Source organism: Mauremys mutica, chromosome 17 (assembly GCF_020497125.1).
Source record: "Mauremys mutica isolate MM-2020 ecotype Southern chromosome 17, ASM2049712v1, whole genome shotgun sequence".
NCBI classification, from domain to species: Eukaryota; Metazoa; Chordata; order Testudines; family Geoemydidae; genus Mauremys; species Mauremys mutica.
This window is the reverse complement of record NC_059088.1, coordinates 15,361,737-15,380,314: the sequence shown is the minus strand read 5'-3', so window position 1 is coordinate 15,380,314 and position 18,578 is coordinate 15,361,737. Positions and strand designations below refer to the sequence as shown.

At 55.6% G+C, this 18,578-nt stretch overlaps 1 protein-coding gene across 1 annotated transcript; it reads left to right on the top strand.

The window, feature by feature from the left end:
* The first annotated feature begins 950 nt into the window (after window positions 1-950).
* Window positions 951-17,510, top strand: LOC123351347 (CD276 antigen-like). Its single transcript, XM_044990629.1, has 7 exons — window positions 951-987; window positions 1,860-1,928; window positions 2,974-3,100; window positions 6,801-6,996; window positions 7,260-7,607; window positions 14,162-14,455; window positions 14,742-17,510. The coding sequence occupies exons 4-7, from the start codon at window positions 6,801-6,803 to the stop codon at window positions 14,981-14,983; spliced, it is 1,080 nt and encodes a 359-aa protein (XP_044846564.1). The 5' UTR covers window positions 951-987; window positions 1,860-1,928; window positions 2,974-3,100; the 3' UTR covers window positions 14,984-17,510.
* The last annotated feature ends 1,068 nt before the right edge of the window (window positions 17,511-18,578 follow it).

Sequence of the window (18,578 nt, the reverse complement as noted above, 5' to 3'; positions counted from 1 at the left end):
GGAGAGAAGGAAGGAGCCCGGGAGCTGGCGGGGGAGGGGGGGGGGAGGATACCAGGGCTGGGGGGCTCCGGAGCTGGAAAAGTCCAGGGGCAAATCAGCCCAGGGCTGGGTAACAATGTAGCCCCCCGCCCCTCCCAGCTACCCTCTGCTGTTCATCAGCTGTCGGCTAATTAGAAAACCCCGCCCCCAGACTGACGTCATCGCCAGCTGCTCAGCCCCACCCGGAGTGACTCCGCGCTGCCGGGCAGCCCCCCAGGTGGTGTGAATCGGCCCGCGTGCCATTGCGGTGGGTACCAGGCTGGGTGGGCCCCAGGTGGGTCTGATCCAGGGCAGCTGGGGGGATGGGGAGGGGTAGAGGGCTGGTCCCCGGCCAGATGGGCCCTGGGCTCTGATCTGCTCTGGCAACCGCCCCCCCCCCGCCCGGATACCGGCAAGCCAGGCTCGAGTCACTGCCTGGGAAGGGGAGCTCTGCTCCCAGCGTTCAGGGCTGCGAGGGGCACATCCCCCGGGTGGGGCAGGGACAGGGGGCCAGCGGTGTGTTTTCTCCCTCACTGTGCCCCTCCCAGCTCCTGTGGGGCTCAGAGCAGTGGGGAGTCACCTAATCCTAGACCCTCACATCCCTGCTCTCTGTGCCTGCCCAACTCCGGGATACCCCTGGACTGGGGCATTCTTGGGGGCAGCGCACAGCTGGCAGGGCCGGCCCTGAGCCTGGCGTAGACACCCCCCACATGCAGGTGCAAAGGGGCCACTGGACAGTGCCAGATTCAGCCCCCAGAGCCAGGCACCTTCCCTCACCATTTACATCCTTGCAAAGTGAGGGATAGAGAACGCAGGCAGGTTTGCAGCTCTGACCCTGATGGGGGAAGGGATTTGCATCCCGCTTTGCATAGGCGTGACATGCATCTCTGCAGGCTGGCCCTCTATGACAGAGCAGGAATAGAATCCTAGAACCAAAGGACAAACCCATGGGACTCCCTGCCACTGGGTGTGAGTGGCCCTAACCTGTGGGACTCCCTGCCACTGGGTGTGAGTGGGATTAAAGGGTTAGAAGGGACCGTAAAGGTCATCTAGTCTAATCCCCTGTGAAGATGCAGGATTAGTTGTGACTAATCCAACCCAGACAGACGCTGTCCAGCCTCCTCTCAAAACCCTCCAGTGAAGGAGCTTCCACGACCTCCCTGGGCGTCTGGTCCATTGCCCGACTGCTCTCACAGTTAGGCAGTTTTTCCTGTGGATTAATCTAAGTCTGCTGTGCTGTAGTTTGACCCTGTTGTCTCTCGTCCTGCCCTCTGTGGCAAGAGAGAACAACTTCCATGTGAGCACCTCTGGGTCTGGGCAGTAAAACACCTCTCAGAGCCCCTGGGAAAAGGGCTGGAAATAACCGGCCCCCAGGATCCAAAGAGCACCTCGGGGTAAAGGCCGCGTGGCCCCCGGAACTCGGGGGACAGCCGGGCCCGCAGGCCGGGGAGGCCATCGCGGTTTGTCAGTGCCGGGCCAGCGCTAACGTGCATGAACCCTTTGGGCACGGGGCCCTCGTGGGCAGGGCTGGTGCAGTGGATCCAGGAGGGGGCAGCACACAGGTGGGGTGATTCTCTCCAGCAGGGGGCAGCACGGGTGGAAGGCTGGGCAGATGGATTGGGACAGACACACAAAGGGCAGGATTATTTCTCATTGCTGCCTCCTGCTAGAAACAGACATTCTCTGTCTCCCTCGCTTGCGGCTTCTGGAAAATACCAGCCACAATCTCCCTTCTGTTCTCAGAAAAAAGAGCTAATTTCCATGCTACCCGCACCCCTCCCCTGCCGTTGTCAGCTGTCTGGCCGAGCCCTGCACCACAATCAACTCTGCTTCCCACCCAGGCCCTGGTGCCGGAGAATCGGCAGCTCCCAGACCAGCCCCAGTAGGAAACCTCTGGTGTATTTCTGCAGGTGAGCAGCTTGCCCAGCCGTGTTGGTAGCATTCAGGGTCTGGAACGAATTACTCCCGGGGTAGATTGGCCAGGACTGGGAAGGGTTTTCCCCCTTCCTCTGGGTGTGGCAAAGCAGCCCGTTCCCACCTCTTTTTGTGATCCAGCCCCTGGCAGGTCACGATTTTGTCCCACCCCCTTTAGCCCCCGTGGTCTAAGGAAAAGATCTTCAGCCCTGACTCTAGGCCCCATGGTCCTGGCCCTTCTCCGGTTTCACACCACCTCCCCCGTGGCTGGCAGGGGAACCCGCTGGCTGCACTGGGCACCAGAGTTCAGTCCACCAGACCTTTTGCTGCCACCTCCCTGGACTTCCTCCCACCCAGCTGCCCTCAGCCCTTCTCCCCACGACCTCGCGAGTCTCCCACTTCTTTCAGGGCCGGGAATCCCCCAGTAAATCTCCACCAACAGGTAACTCTCAAATCCAGAGCCAACGCCCTCCCTGCGCTCTAATCCCGGCCAGCGACCGCAGAGCCCCTTTGCCATCCCACCTTCCTCGGATTATAATCCTCTCCCAAGCTGGGGCCCATCACCGCGGGGCCCCTCCTCCAGGTGAGCCCCTCTGTGCCCTGCTCTGTGAAGGGTTGGGTGTTTTAACCCTTCAGGCACTGAGCCGTGCTCCCACCCTTCACTCCAGCTTCACGTAGTTCTTACTCTGGGAATTTCCTAGGTTTTTTTTCTTTTCATTATTAAAAAATCCCACCAAGCACGAGGCCGCTCCCGGGCGACATGTCGACTGATCTGAAGATCGGCAGGATTAACTTCAAAGGGTGTTTTTAAAAATGAAACATTTAAAGGGCTGTTCCCCGGTGCCCCCGCACAGCAGAAAGCCACCAGAGCCCCCCGGCCGGATACAGCTGGGTTTATCGCTGCTTTGCGTCTCCAGCTGCCGAATCTGGCCCTCAATGTGCAGTTGACTCTCTGGTTTCGGGGGATGTGTTGCAGAGCGGAGCTCTGTGGAGTGGATGTAGGGAGCTGTCCCTGAGTCACTGTATCGCTTTGTCTTTAAGGGGGGCTCCTGCCTCAGTTTCCCCAGCACAGCTGCCTCGCTGCACAGGGGAGCCTGGATTTCTGAGAGCAGCGACAGATGGGCCAATAGCGTTAGCTCTCAGCCTGAAGAAGCCAGCTGGTGCCCAGGTAACCATAGTTACGATTATGCAGAGTCCACGTCAGGCTTACACGGTTGCTATAGCTGTTTTCTAGTGGCTCCCACATCATCGAGCCTGAGAGGGGACCGAGGCGCAGCCGAGAGCTGGTAACCAAGGGGACGTTGCCAGGGGAGAAGAATCAGCCCCTGGGAAGGGAGCGTTGCAGTTCAAGGTAACTGCACCTGCCTTCCCCCTCCATGGGCCACGTGTCTCTCTCCCTCCCGGCTACACAGTCCCCTGGCTACCAGGGCTAAGCCCAGATGGCCTCCCCGGCCCAGCGCCCGGGCTCTGCTTCCTCTCCGGAGGCTGCCGCAGGAGGAATTGCCACAGTGCCAATGCCCCGTGCGGAGGTAACCTGACAACCCATAAAATACCCCACGGACCCACATGCCTGGGAAAAGCTCCCTGGCGCTCAGCCCCACTCCAGCCTGGGGCTCTGGAATTGAAATTGGGGGGGCGGGGCGGGGGGAATTGAAATTAGGAGGGTGTTTGAATATTCCAGGGTGGGGAGTGAGAGCCGACAAGGGTTGAGACTGTGAGACAAAACTGAAAAATGTTTCCCGACCAATTTATTAGATTGAACTCATGTTTTTAAATCATCACACAAATTACAGGTGGCTACTCAGGCCTACTATGAAGCATGACATCTACGTCCTTCTTGGTTTCTTGTTGTAATTTTGCACTCCTTGGTGTCTTCTTGTGTGTCCGTTACCTCCAGTCCTTCGTGACATACTCATGATCAGGCAGAAGGCGACGTCTTTCAGAACACACAATTCTATTCAATGAGGAAAAAGACATTCAACTGTGGCTGTGACTGGGAGCAGCAAGAGATTAATTCCTACTTATTTCATCCCAGGAACCACAGCACAAAGATCGGGTCGAACTCCTAGTGATGATAAAGAAGAAGTTGAAGTTAAATCTTCATTTGTTTGTCATATGATCTTCCACTCTGTGTTCAAAATGTTCTGTTCTGTCCTGATCACATGGCAGCCCCATTGCTGGCAATGCCTCACTCCACTCAACTGTCGGTGTTTTATAAACTGGCACCTGTTAAAGCTACATAGAGGTTGAGTAGAATCCAGAAATCGCGATTGTAGATTTGTAAGAATCGAGTCTGTGTACTTTTTCAGCTGGCTTAACAAACGCTGCTTGTCCGCCTCACTTAAGGAGTCAATATAAGTACCTTCACAAGTCAACTTCTGGATGAAGTCTTTGCTTCTTCCAGTACTTTTTCAATGGATAGCTCTGATTGATCCAAACGTAGCTTCTGTTGCTGGACAAAGATCTACCACTGTTGTAGCAGATGCCTGGATGACATTGTTTAACGATCCAAGTGGTTTCAACAGTAGACTTACAAGAGAGAGAATGGCAATAGTCTTCTCTGAACTCAGTAACAAAAGTAATCCACCAGCCTCACTACTTAGACCTGTCCTATCTTGGTGGACACTTTCCAAAGCCAGTAATAACGGCTGCAGTAATTTTAAGACAACAGCCAAGGATCGCTCATGAGAAAGCCGGCAGATTTTCCCAGGTTGGACTAATTTGAACTTCAGTCTCAGTGTATCTTCTATTTGTTTCCAAGATGTTCAGTCCTTTTGGACTCTTGCTGAAAAATCTCCACCGGAGCCCCCAGCCGCTCCCACTACCTCGGGGCTCTGGCAGTGGGGCTCTGGCGGTGATTTAAAGGGCCTGGGGCTCCCGGCCGCCACTACCATAGCGAAGCCCCGGGCCCTTTAAATCACCGCCTGAGATCTGGGGCTCCTGGCCACCTCCGCTACCTGGGGGCTTCAGCAGTGGGGCTTTGGCGGTAATTTAAAGGGCCCGGGGTTCCAGCCACTGCCGGGAGCTCTGGGCCCTTTAAATCGCCGGCCTGGGGAAGCCGGTCCGGTATGGCGCACCGGCTCTTGACAGCACTCCGTACCGGCCTGTACTGGCTTATTTTCACCTCAGGACAGGTCAAATAGTGCCTCTGACTCTTGGGCAGAGCCCTCACCACCAAGGAAAACCCCTGTGCCCCACCCTCTCTCTGCACCAGGATCTGGCATCCAAACCTCCTGCGTAGGGAGTGCGGGTCAGCTGCGGGTGACCGGTGCTTAATTTGTAATGAAAGAGGTGCTGGGGCTCAAGCAAGTTTGTTACTTTCATAACTGATGTGACAAGCCCAGAGGTCCCAGAGCTACGAACTGCCGAGCCTAGAGGTGCCGGGGCTCAGCCCTGACAAGCCCTGGCACAAACTAAGCCCTGAGGGAGACCCCCTCATTCAGTCAGGCTAAGCACAGTTCTGAAGAGAACATTTCATGCCCCCACATTTAATACTTCAGTGATTTGTAACCCAACACCAGCCAAAACTGATCACTCTGGCAGCACGGCTCTGGCTGCTGGATACCTGGGCAGAGCAGGTGAGTTCATGTAAACACCGTCTGGTCCTGAAGCCTTTCCACCCACCCCGGCTCAGCACTAGCTGTCAGGGGAGAGCTCAGTCGGACCTTGCTTACAAACCATCATTTGCAATGATTTGCTAGGCCAATACGAAACGAACATGCCGACATTGCCATACATAACAGCTGCATGAGGAAGCCAGTCTTGGGTCAGACTTTTCTAACCCATTCTGCTTTCTCAGGAACAAGTATTTTCTCATATTCTGTGTATGCTTTTAAAGTGTGTGTTAAGGTTTCACTTTCAATTCAAATTTCCAACCAATCACTAAATTCACAGCACGGCATGTAACTGGGGTGTGGGGGGGTGTTGGGGAAATTCTGGGGGGGTGTATGTGTGTACAGTTCCCCCTCGAGGGTTGTCTAGGGAAATCCCTGGTCCTTCCAACCCCACAGCCAGGGTTTCCCTGTGGCTCCCGGCTCAGAACCAGAACCTAGGCTAGGCCTATGCTTGCTCGTCTCCGGCGCAGGTCAGCAGCCACCCGGGCCCCTCTCCACAGGGCACAGCTCCCCAAGGCTGCAGAGCCAGAGCTGGGAAATTTCCATCAGCTTCTCCCCGGTGAATCCACTGTACTTGCACTGTGCCCAAAGGCCAGTCTTGGTGGCATGCTGCCCTCTGACCCCGCTGGCCTGAGGCTGCTGTGACCATGGAGGGGCTCTCACAGAGCAACCGGGAGCCGAGGTGGGTCTCAGCCAAGCATGGCCTTCTGGGGCCACCGTGTCCCCTGCTCTGGCCTCAGGCTTTAGTGTTGGCTTCCCCGGGCCGTGCTGCAGAGGTTTGAAGAAGCTGCCCCAATTCCTGGCAGAACCTCCCCGTTCACATCGCTCCCTTCCGGCTCTCCAGGCATCCGGTCTAAGGGGTCTCGCTCGAGGAGCTCATGGCAGGAAATGGGGGGGAGGGGGCGTGTCTGGGGCCCGAAGACCTAGTCCTGGAGGCACTGAGTCAGCAGGGCTGGGGGGACGCAAGAGGGGGGAATCTCTGGGGCTGGCACAGTAATGGGGATACTGGTTAAAGGGGCTGTTTGAAGGCCCAGGCCTGACTCCACGACCCCCTGTAAATTCCCTAATCAATTTTCTAACTTTACAAACGGGGCCCTTTAAGAAATTTTGCCCCTGGCATGAAACAATCTGACAGGAATGACTCTGGGAACGTTCCCGCTGTGGGGGATGCATTGAAATCTCATGTACTGGGTGGGCCAGTAGGAATCTGACAGTGACTGAGACGCAGGATGGCTTGGTGTTCCCGTGTTACAGATGGGGAAACTGAGGCACAGAGGTGGACATGCTGCATCCGAGGTGCACAGAGGGTATGTGGAAGAACAAGAATTCGAACCCAGGACTCCTGAGTCCCGGCCATTAATCACTAGACACCGTTCCCTGCCACCCGGGACAGCCACGAAGACTTTCCTCATCCACTGGCTGCACTTTCCCATTCTGTTCATAGGAAAAGGTAACTGGGAATGTCACTCATGGCACCATACTGGGATAATGGCAAATCCATGCGCATCACAGCTGGAGTGAGCTCCTCCCCAAGCCGGCATTCCCGCCCCCTTCCCCACAGTGCCCCCTGCAGGGCCAGGCTGGGGCTGGAGGAGTCCGGAGCTCCCATGAGGCTGACACTCCCACCCAGCTGCCCACAGCGCCCCCTGCTGGGAGAGGCGAGGCTCTCACACCCTAAATCTCACTAACCCCTGTGTTTTTTCCTCCCTGCAGTGCAGTCAGCACCAGACGTGGTAGCTCGTTTCGGGGGAGACGTCACCCTGAGCTGCCTCTTCCCGTCCCAGCCTGGGATGAACCTCCAGCATCTGACCCTCACCTGGCAGAAGGAGCGGGCGGGGGCAGAGGCCCTGGTGGTTCATAGTTATTATTACGGGAGGGAGCAGCTGGAGAAACAGGACGAGGCTTATAGGAACCGGACCCGGCTGGATCCAGAGGGGCTGGCCAGGGGCGATGCGTCCCTGACGCTGAGGGGTGTCCGCACCCAGGACGAGGGTGTCTACCTCTGCCACATCACCTCAGAGCTGGGCAAGACGTCTGAACGCAGGGAGCTGAGAGTGGGAGGTGAGTGCTGGGGCTGCTGCATCCCAGGATGGGTCTGGCTAATGCACAGTGGCTCCATGTACCTGGTAGTGACTGCAGCCTGGGTGGCTCCGTGTCCCTTCCCCAGTCACTGCCACCCGTGTGGCTCCGTGTCCCCCTCTAGTGGCCGCAGCCTGTGTGGCACCATGTCCCTGCCCCAGTCACTGCCACCCGTGTGGCTCCGTGTCCCCCTCTAGTGGCCGCAGCCTGTGTGGCACCGTGTCCCCTCCCCAGTCACTGCAGCCTGTGTCACTCCATGTCCCCCTCTAGTGGCCACAGCCTGTGTGGCACCATGTCCCCATCTAGTGGCCGCAGGCTGCATGATTCTGTCCCCCTCCTTAGTGGTTGCAGGCTACATGGCACTGTATTAGCCTCCTTGATGTCGGAATTCCCTCTGAGACCTTTTTCCACCCGGCTTCCCGAGAACTCAGTTCCACCCTACACTTTCTTGCTCAGGTGTTTTTATCTGGCTCACAGCAACGCTATGCTGATCTGATCTGCTTCAAATGCAGGGGGGTGATGCAGGATTTGTCTCGGCTCCAACGTCCCTAAGAAACTTGTTCTTGTTATAGGTGTAACCCTTCTGCCCCTCTGAGTTGGCAGCAACAAGGGCCGGGTTCAGTATCCAGGGGTTCCATTTCAATAACACAATGCAAAACCGGCTCGAGCCCCCACCCAGTGACCTGGGACAATTACCTACCACCCCCGGGCGCCTCTAGGCGGCAATACTTCCCCTCTCGCAAGCACAGAGTCCGAGTGTAGCAAAATCCTTTTAATAAAGGAGGGAAACAATGCGGCATCACGTTGGAGAGACACCACAAACAGGATTATAACACAAACCATAAGCAACAAAAACCCACCTCCAAGTACATTTGGCACTGTCCTTTCCCCCTTAGGGTCTTAAGTCCAATCACCCCAAAGTCCAACAACGCAAAAGTCTCTGTCTCTGGTCAGTGCCACCCCAGAGTTCAATAGTTTATCTGCAGAGTTTTACCACCCCCCCCCCACAGCCTGGGTGGAAATGGGGGGGGGCACACACAGGGTGTTAAGGGGCACTTTACGTGGGCCAGAGCCAACTGCTCCGCCTCTTCGTGGAGTTCTGCTGTAGCCTTCACCACGACTGGCTCCACTCCACCAGCTGTGCCGTTCCTCCAGCCATCCTCACAAACTGCTCCGCTCCATGGCTCCACGAAATGCTCCACTCTGCTCTGCAGTATAACTTCAGGCTCCCCCACTAGTTAGCAGAGTACTCAGTGCTCTCAGCTCAGCAAGTCCAGCTCTTTAGTGATTTTAGCTCTTAGTGATTTCAGCTCACAATAGGGGAGCCCCAGTGCTAGTGCACCATTTAGCCCAAAGTGAGTTCAGCTCAGTAACCTGTACCTAGATTCTTTAAGAGAATCAAAAATCAACTCTGATATTCCACAATGGAGAGAGACATAGGTAGGGCTGGTGCTTCCAGCTCACACAAGGAGCCTGCACCACCAGATACAAATACCTGTCCCCCACCTCTCTCAATTCACTGGGTTTTGGAACCCATGTCCCTTGTCTAGCAAGTACTATTTAAGCAGCAAAGAATCCTGTGGCACCTTATAGACTAACAGACGTTTTGCAGCATGAGCTTTCGTGGGTGAATACCTACTTCGTCGGATGCAAGTAGTGGAATTTTCCAGGGGCAGGTATATATAAGCAAGCAAGAAGCAAGCTAGAGATAACGAGGTTAGTTCAATCAGGGAGGATGAGGCCCTGTTCTAGCAGTTGAGGTGTGAAAACCAAGGGAGGAGAAACTGGTTCTGTAGTTGGCAAGCCATTCACAGTCTTTGTTTAATCCTGAGCTGATGGTGTCAAATTTGCAGATGAACTGAAGCTCAGCAGTTTCTCTTTGAAGTCTGGTCCTGAAGTTTTTTTGCTGCAGGATGGCCACCTTAAGATCTGCTATTGTGTGGCCAGGGAGGTTGAAGTGTTCTCCTACAGGTTTTTGTATATTGCCATTCCTAATATCTGATTTGTGTCCATTTATCCTTTTCCTTAGAGACTGTCCAGTTTGGCCGATGTACATAGCAGAGGTGCATTGCTGGCATATGATGGCATATATTACATTGGTGGACGTGCAGGTGAATGAACCGGTGATGGTGTGGCTGATCTGCTTAGGTCCTGTGATGGTGTTGCTGGTGTAGATATGTGGGCAGAGTTGGCATTGAGGTTTGTTGCATGGATTGGTTCCTGAGCTAGAGTTACTATGGTGCGGTGTGCAGTTACTGGTGAGAATATGCTTCAGGTTGGCAGGTTGTCTGTGGGCGAGGACTGGCCTGCCACCCAAGGCCTGTGAAAGTGTGGGATCATTGTCCAGGATGGGTTGTAGATCCCTGATGATGCGTTGGAGGGGTTTTAGCTGGGGACTGTATGTGATGGCCAGTGCAGTCCTGTTGGTTTCTTTCTTGGGTTTGTCTTGCAGTAGGAGGCTTCTGGGTACACGTCTGGCTCTGTTGATCTGTTTCCTTATTTCCTCGTGCGGGTACTGTAGTTTTGAGAATGCTTGGTGGAGATTTTCTAGGTGTTGGTCTCTGTCTGTGGGGTTAGAACAGATACGGTTGTACCTCAGTGCTTGGCTGTAGACAATGGATCTTGTGGTGTGTCCGGGATGGAAGCTGGAGGCATGAAGGTAGGCATAGCGGTCGGTAGGTTTTCGGTATAGGCCGGTGTTAATGTGACCATCACTTATTTGCACCGTGGTGTCTAGGAAGTGGACCTCCCGTGTAGATTGGTCCAGGCTGAGTTGATGGAGGGGTGGAAGCTGTTGAAATCGTGGTGGAATTTTTCCAGAGTCTCCTTCCCATGGGTCCAGATGATGAAGATGTCATCAATGTAGCGTAGGTAGAGAAGGGGCGTGAGTGGACGGGAGCTGAGGAAGCGTTGTTCCAGGTCGGCCATAATAATATTGGCATATTGTGGGGCCATGCGGGTGCCCATAGCGGTGCCACTGATCTGGAGATATATATTGTCATCAAATTTGAAATAGTTGTGTGTGAGGATAAAGGCACAGAGCTCAGCAACAAGTTGTGCTGTGGCATCATCAGGGATACTGTTCCTGACAGCTTGTATTCCATCAGTGTGTGGGATGTTTGTGTAGAGAGCCTCTACATCCATGGTGGCTAGGATGGTGTTTTCTGGAAGGTCACCAATGCATTGTAGTTTCCTCAGGAAATCAGTAGTGTCACGGAGATAGCTGGGAGTGCTGGTAGCATAGGGTCTGAGTAGAGAGTCCACATATCCAGACAGTCCTTCAGTGAGAGTTCCAATGCCCGAGATGATGGGGCGTCCAGGATTTCTGGGTTTGTGGATCTTGGGTAGTAGATAGAATAACCCTGGTCGGGGCTCTAAGGGTATGTTGATTTGTTCCGGTGTTAGTGTAGGGAGTGTCCTGAGTAGATGGTGCAGTTTCTTAGTGTATTCCTCAGTGGGATCTGAGGGAAGTAGCCTGTAAAATTTGGTATTGGAGAGTTGTCTGGCGGCCTCCTTTTGGTAGTCAGACCTGTTCATGATGACAACAGCACCTCCTTTATCAGCCTCTTTGATTATAATGTCAGGATGGTTTCTGAGGCTGTGGATGGCATTGCGTTCTGCATGACTTAGGTTGTGAGGCAAGCGATGTTGTTTTTCCACAATTTCTGCCTGTGCACGTCGGCGGAAGCATTCAATGTATAGGTCCAGGCTGTCATTTCGACCCTCAGGAGGAGTCCATGTGGAGTTCTTCTTCTTGTGCTGTTGGTGGGAGGGTAACTGTGTATCAGTGCGCTGTTCAGTGTTGTCCTGAAAGTATTCTCTGAGTCGGAGACGGCGAAAGTAGGCTTCCAGATCACCGCAGAACTGTATCATGTTGGTGGGGGTGGCAGGGCAGAAAGAGAGTCCCCGAGATAGGACAGACTGTTCTTCTGGCTGAGTGTGTGGTTGGATAGATTGACGATATTGCTGGGTGGGTTAGGGGTACCTCGGTTGTGGCCCCATGTGGCAGGTAGGAGTTTAGACAGCTTACAGTCCTTTTTCCTTTGTAGAGAGGTGAAGTGAGTAATGTAGATCTCCTGTCTTATTTTAGTGAAGTCCGTTTGTATGGAAGTTTGGTTATTGATGAGAGTCTCCAGGTTGGAGAGCACTTTTTTGATGTTTTCCTGTTTGCTGTATAGGATGCTGATCAGGTGGTTCCTCAGTTTCTTTGATAGAGTATGGCATAATCTCTCACTGTGTTCTGTGTAGTATGTAGATAGCAGTGGATTTTTTATCTTTAGTCCATTTGGTATGATGTCCATCCGTTTGCATTTGGAAAGGAAGATGATATCCGTCTGTATTTGTGCAAATTTCTTCATGAGGTTGATGGATTTCCACTCCATACGGCTAAATGCAGTGCCTTGCATGGTGTCAAGTATCAGAGGGGTAGCCGTGTTAGTCTGGTTCTGTAAAAGCAGCAAAGAATCCTGTGGCACCTTATAGACTAACAGACTTTTGCAGCACGAGCTTTCGTGGGTGAATACCCACTTCGTCGGATGCAAGTAGTAGTTTTCACCTGCACGTCCACCAATGTAATATATGCCATCATATGCCAGCAATGCCCCTCTGCTATGTACATCGGCCAAACTGGACAGTCTCTAAGGAAAAGGATAAATGGACACAAATCAGATATTAGGAATGGCAATATACAAAAACCTGTAGGAGAACACTTCAACCTCCCTGGCCACACAATAGCAGATCTTAAGGTGGCCATCCTGCAGCAAAAAAACTTCAGGACCAGACTTCAAAGAGAAACTGCTGAGCTTCAGTTCATCTGCAAATTTGACACCATCAGCTCAGGATTAAACAAAGACTGTGAATGGCTTGCCAACTACAGAACCAGTTTCTCCTCCCTTGGTTTTCACACCTCAACTGCTAGAACAGGGCCTCATCCTCCCTGATTGATCTAACCTCGTTATCTCTAGCTTGCTTCTTGCTTGCTTATATATACATGCCCCTGGAAATTTCCACTACTTGCATCCGACGAAGTGGGTATTCACCCACGAAAGCTCATGCTGCAAAACATCTGTTAGTCTATAAGGTGCCACAGGATTCTTTGCTGCTTTTACAGAACCAGACTAACACGGCTACCCCTCAAGTACTATTTAGTTGATAATGAAACCCTTTATCATAAGACAGTTTTGTAGTTCCTCATTTACTTAATCAGGGTGACAACATTTTATTCCTCCTGCCCCAATAACAAAGAAATTGGGGATCCCACAGCTGTGAAAATAACCATCCCAGGCTGCTGTGCTATATGCTAAGTGGAGTGGGTTTGCCAATGCAAATGCACATTCCTGAAATTCCTTTCCCCACTCCAATGCACATTCTTGAAATTCCTTTGCCCACTCCTCATAGTTTACCACCAGATGTCAGGGTAGAGCTCATCCTGACTCTGCTTACATAGGCATTTACCGATTGCATCCCATTTACTCTACACTGCGTCCGACTTTACGATTGGCTGGTTACTTAGCAGGAACCAGTCCCTGAGCCGCACGCTCTGTCCACGTTTCGAATTCCTCTTTCCCTCATCTCTCCATTCCTAACATATCCTGTCCCTTGTCAGCTGGTTCACAGTAAATAGGTCCCGGGGTGTTCTCCCTCTTCTCTTAGCTGGCTCAGACATTCTGTCTTTTCAGCCTGCTGATCTCTTGACTCATCTTCTTTAGCACAAATGTCGTGTTTCTAGCCTGATGAGTCATTTGCCCCTTAATCCTGTCTTCGAAAGGAGGAGGCCTCATGTCGGGTCAGGGCTCAGCTACACTCGCACTGTTGCGTTACTGCGGCTGGTTCTTTAGCTCAGGCGGCTGCCGCTCAGGGGGTTAGACATTGCTTAGGTCATTGGTTCAAGCCCCAGACACAACCTGACGTTGTTCTCTTTAAAATGTCGTCCCTGCAGCTGAGGTCGGCTGCTGTCTTCCCTGCTGCTTGGTGCTAACCTGTTATTTCCTGCAGCTGACTCTGTCGCAGGGGTTCTCAAACTTCATTGCACCGCGACCCCCTTCCAACAACAAAAGTTGCCACATGACCCCCGGAGCGGGGACCGAATCCTGAGCCCGCTCGAGCCCCACTGCCCCCGGTGTGGGTGCCAGAACCGAAGCCCAAGGGTTCAGCCCCAGGCAAGGGGCCTGTAACCTGATCCCCACCCCCAGGGCTTCAGCTTTGGCCCCAGCAAGTCTAAGCCAGCCCTGGCGACCCCATTAAAACAGGGTCACAACCCACTTTGGGGTCGAGAACCGCTGCGGTGTCGGGTTAATCCCACGTGCTGGGAGGGTGAATCCTGGAGCCGGAGCCCTCAGAGCCTGGCTGGAATCTCTGCGCTGAGGGTGCCCTGCATGTCCCAGCTGCGAATTGCTGAGGGCTCCTTTGGTGACCCCAGTGTGAGCCCTGCTCCAGAGCGGACTCAATCCGGATTCACAACTCAGGGCAGGACCCAGCCCGTGAGGCCCAATTCTGAGCCTCCTCCCTAAATCCGCCCCCACGTTTCTTCCCTCCAGCCCCGTTCAGCGAGCCCCAGCTGACCTTCAGCCTCTCCAGCGCCGGGGTCATGCTGACCGTCCACACGGGGGGCGGGTACCCCATGGCCACGGTGCAGTGGCTGGACGAGGCAGGCAGGGACGTCACAGCAGAAGGTGCCACGGACCAGCAGGTGGATGAACAGGGGCTCTACCACGTCACCAGCTGGGTCACGGTGCCGCCTGCGACCCACAGCGCCAGGCTGACCTTCATGTTAACCCCTCGTGTGCTGGGGGCACCAATCACCTGGCCCCTGAGCCTGCAGCTGAGCCCAGGTGAGTCAGGGAGGAGAGATCTGGATTTCAGCCTCCAGGGGCAGTTCAGCCCTGGGAACCCTGAAAAAGAGTGGGGGCAGGAAGCCAATGGGGGTGGGGGCAGGAATCCCAATGGGGATGGGGGATCCCCATCTATTCCCCCCCCCCCAGTCTGTGCCCCCCAATGGTAAATCCGCCCTGCCGATGCGATTGGGCCCCCGCCCCTTTCTCTGAGCATTCGCCCCAGCTGGCGTCAGGGTGCGACCCCTGCACTGCATCACAGCCCCATCCTCGCTCTCTGTTGTAGGACTCCTGGGTCCCCCGGCCTCCTGCCTTGGGGTCCGCCTGGCTGTCATCTGTGCCGCCTGCCTCTTCATTGTCCTGCTGGCTGCTGCGTTTCTCTACCGTCTCCGCCAGGGCCCGGCTGGATCCCGCTCCTGGAGGAAGGCGGAGGAGGAGGAGGAGGAGCAGAAAGAGATCTCTTGCCCAATCCCAGCCAGCCCCACCGGCCGCGAGCAGCCAGCCAGGGCTCGGCTGGGGCAGAGCTAGAGCCACCATGAGCAAGATCTAGCACCACCCAGGCTCCATCATCTCCCGGCAACTGAACCCCAGGGGAGCCAGGACAATCCCACTGTCCCAGCTCTACCATCCGGCCGTGCCGCTACGCCTGGTGCCCTTGACCTTGGCCAAGAGTTGGGGGACCCACATCATCCTCTAGCAGCATCACCGCAGGGTCTCTGGCCTTCACCCTCTGCCCTAAGAATCACGCTCCATCCAGGACCTTTGTTTTCCATCCAGGGCCCCCAAAGCGACGCGCCCTCCCCCCGCCCCTGGCAACACCCCTCCTGGGAATGGAGAGAGAGCTGCAGCCCCAGGCATGAGATGAGTGAATGAACCCAGCTGGGCTGCGGCAGAGCTGCCGGACTGGCCAGCTCGCGGGTTGGCGGATGAGCCAGGGTTCTGCGTGTCAGCCCAGCGGCAGGTCCCTGCTGCCCAGTGCTTGTGGCCGCAGCTGTGATCACTCCTCTGCCTGCCTTGGTCCGGCTCCCGCCCTGCTCTCGTGCCCGGCTTCTGACCCCTGGCTCCGGTTATTGGCTTGGCTTCGGCTTTTAATCTTGGTGGATTCCTAGTTGCAGCTTTGGCCTATGGCGTTGGCTTGGACCTGGCTCTAACCACTAGGTCAGATGGCCCATGTCCCGCCCCTGACACCGGGTGTTACTCTCCAGGCTAACCGCAGCCGGCACTGGTGCAATCTCTTCTCTAGCTGTCCCTCTTTGGCTCCCTCCCCCGCACATACAGCACCTTCTTCATCAGCCGTCCCAGTCTGTGCTGCATTCTCATCCTGGGACGGGATCACTGTCCTCTCGTCTTGCATCGTGTACAGGTTCCTGTAACGCCCTCATCACTACAGTAGCTGAGTGTCTGCCAAGTCGATCACTACACACCACGGTTACGCATCTGTCAGGTGCTGTTTGTTCTCCCAGCCTCTCCCCAGAAGTGAGTGCACTGGAGGCTCTTGTTTTGGTTGGGTGTCCTTTTTGGTTACTGGAAATAGACCTGTTGCTCTGTGTTTACGTTGGAGAAGGCAGGCCCAAGAGCCCTGGGAGCAGACAGTGGTGAGGTTTCTAATGTGCCTTAGTCACAGTGGCAGGCAGTTCCGCAGTCTCAGACCGCGCCTGGAGAAGGTTCTGGCTCCCGCACAGATGAGCTTGACTCCTCTGGCTGAGAACCGCGCCAGCCAGAACAGCAGAGCTGTTGACCACAGGCTGCACCCCCGAGCTTTACATGGGCTGTTGGATAGGCTGGGCCTAGGCCAGGAAGTGCTGTGAAGATAACGACCGGTCACTATTCTGTGGGAAGCCAGCGTAGGGAGCAGAGCAAAGGTGGGATGTGCTCGTGGCAGCTTGTGCGGCTGAGGAGACGCGCTGCAGCGTTTGGTATTCGTCGCAGTCCCTGTGTGCTGGAGGCCTCCCGCCCGGGCCCATCGTGCTGCTGTCGTCTAGCCGGGAGGTGCCGAAGGTGGGGAGCACAGGTCGTCACCTGCCAGCACGGACGGAGCCTCCTAGCCAGCCGGAGATGGCAGAAAGCGCCACGCGTGGCCCTGGGGATGTGAGAGCCCAGCGTCAGCGAGGAATCCCGGGGCGCTCCTGGACTATGGGCTGGACTCGCCGGTGGGGGACGTGAACCTTCCATCAAAGGCGGCTGCTGCGGGCTGCGAATGTCCCTGAGTGCTCTCCTCTGCCCGCCTTGCTCGGGGGTCAGCGCCAGCCAGCTGCTCCCGTCCCAGAGCTGAGCTCGCCCGGCACGGGGCCATCGGGGGGGGCGGTGAAGGACGGGTCGAGCTGGGTGTCACCCGCTGGTTGCTGGCGCTTGAGTCTGTGGTGTCTGACCAGCTCCCCGGGTAGCTGCATGGTGTCGAAACGGACCAGAGAGAGAACTGATCCTGGCGGAGCCGCTCTAGCCAGGGCTCTGGGGCGGAGGAGCCGTTCCCCGTCGCTACTCATTGGGCGTGTCCGTTGAGCAATGGCGCAAGTAGAGATAATTTCTTGCTGGTACGCTGCACTCATGGGAGGGACACAAAGCGGGTGGCATGTGACCTCCTTGTGACACCCCCCTGTGACTCCTTCCTGCCCCAGCCCCCAGCCCTGGCTCTCTGTGTCCCTTCCCCCGATCCACATCTATCCCACGTTACATGTGGGGGAGGGGACTCTCTTCTCCTCCCGCTGCGCCAGAGGTTTCTGCTGGACTGACCCCAGGCTGGAGGACTCAGGAGACACAGCTGTGTGGACGGGCTGGGGGTGGTACAGCCGTGCCGGAGAAGCTCTGGCGTGGGGCTGCCCTGCCCTTTTGCCACTGTGGTTCCCGGGGGAGCCTTGAACTGCCGGGCTCTCCTGGGAGCCGCAGCGGCGAAAGGAGCAGAACATGGGGCCGCCGGGCTGTACCGCCCCCAGCTCTGTCCTCCGGCAGGGCTGCTGTACAGACCCCAGGCAGGACTCAGGAGACGCAGCTGAGTGGAAGGGCTGGGGACAGGCTCCTCCTGTGTCTCTGTGGTACGCTGAACCGGCTATAAATATCTCAGTGGAACAGCGGACCGGACCGGAGCGCCCCACTCGCACCACGGCCGTTGAGGAAGGAATCCAACTATGGAATCCCGGCACCTCTCAGCCGCGTCCCACACTCAACAGGGTTGAATGCTGCAGAGAGCGCCAGGGGATGGGGATGGAGATCTGCCCTCTTTCCTCCACAGGAGGGGGTCATCCATCACTGCCACAAAACAATTTCAGCCTGAATCCCGCTTGGGCCGAGTCCCGAGCGTTGGCTGGAGTCGGACAAGCCTGTGGGCGGCTTTGGAGCAAAGCTCAGGAGCGAGGGGGCTGAGACTGGCAGCAGTTGGCTACACCCGACGGCTGCAGGGCGGGTTTCTGCAGCGCTCTCCTGTGTGGGGGGGCGGAAGGGACGGTCCCTTCTCTCTATGGCTGTTTCTGCCGGCAGCGGCACCAGGGGTTCACGACCCTCTCACTAGCCTGGGCACTGCTGGCCTGTAGCCAGCTTTGGAATCTGTTGGATGCTTGAGTCTCCATGGCTGAATCGGGCTCATTGGTCTTTCTTGCTCCTGGGTGACTTCAAGCAAGTCATCCCTGCCAGTGCCTCAGTTTCCCATCTGTAAAATGGGGACAACACTACTGCTATTCTTTGTAATACGCCATGAGAGCTGCTGCTGTTCCAAGTACGTGTTTGTTATTTATTATTTGTGTAGTTAAATCTGCCTGTCTTTGGCCTTGAAATCCATGAACATGTGTCACGCAGGGACTTAAGGAGATTGCGCTTTTTAGCTCAGCGAAGAGGCGACTTGATTCTGGTCTATCAGTATCGCCCTGGGAAGGAGATTTCTGAGAGTGGAAACATGCTGGTCTGGCCTAGAGCACGGTAGGGGCTGTGCCAGGATACCGGGCTAGCTGGGCCCATGGGTCTGATCTAGAGTGGCAGGGAGGGGATGGGATACCGGGCCAGCTGGGCCCATGGTCTGATCTAGGGTGGCAGGGAGGGGACAGGATACCGGGCCGGCTGAGCCCATGGGTCTGATCCAGGGTGGCAGGGAGGGGACAGGATACCGGGCTAGCTGGGCCCATGGGTCTGATCTAGA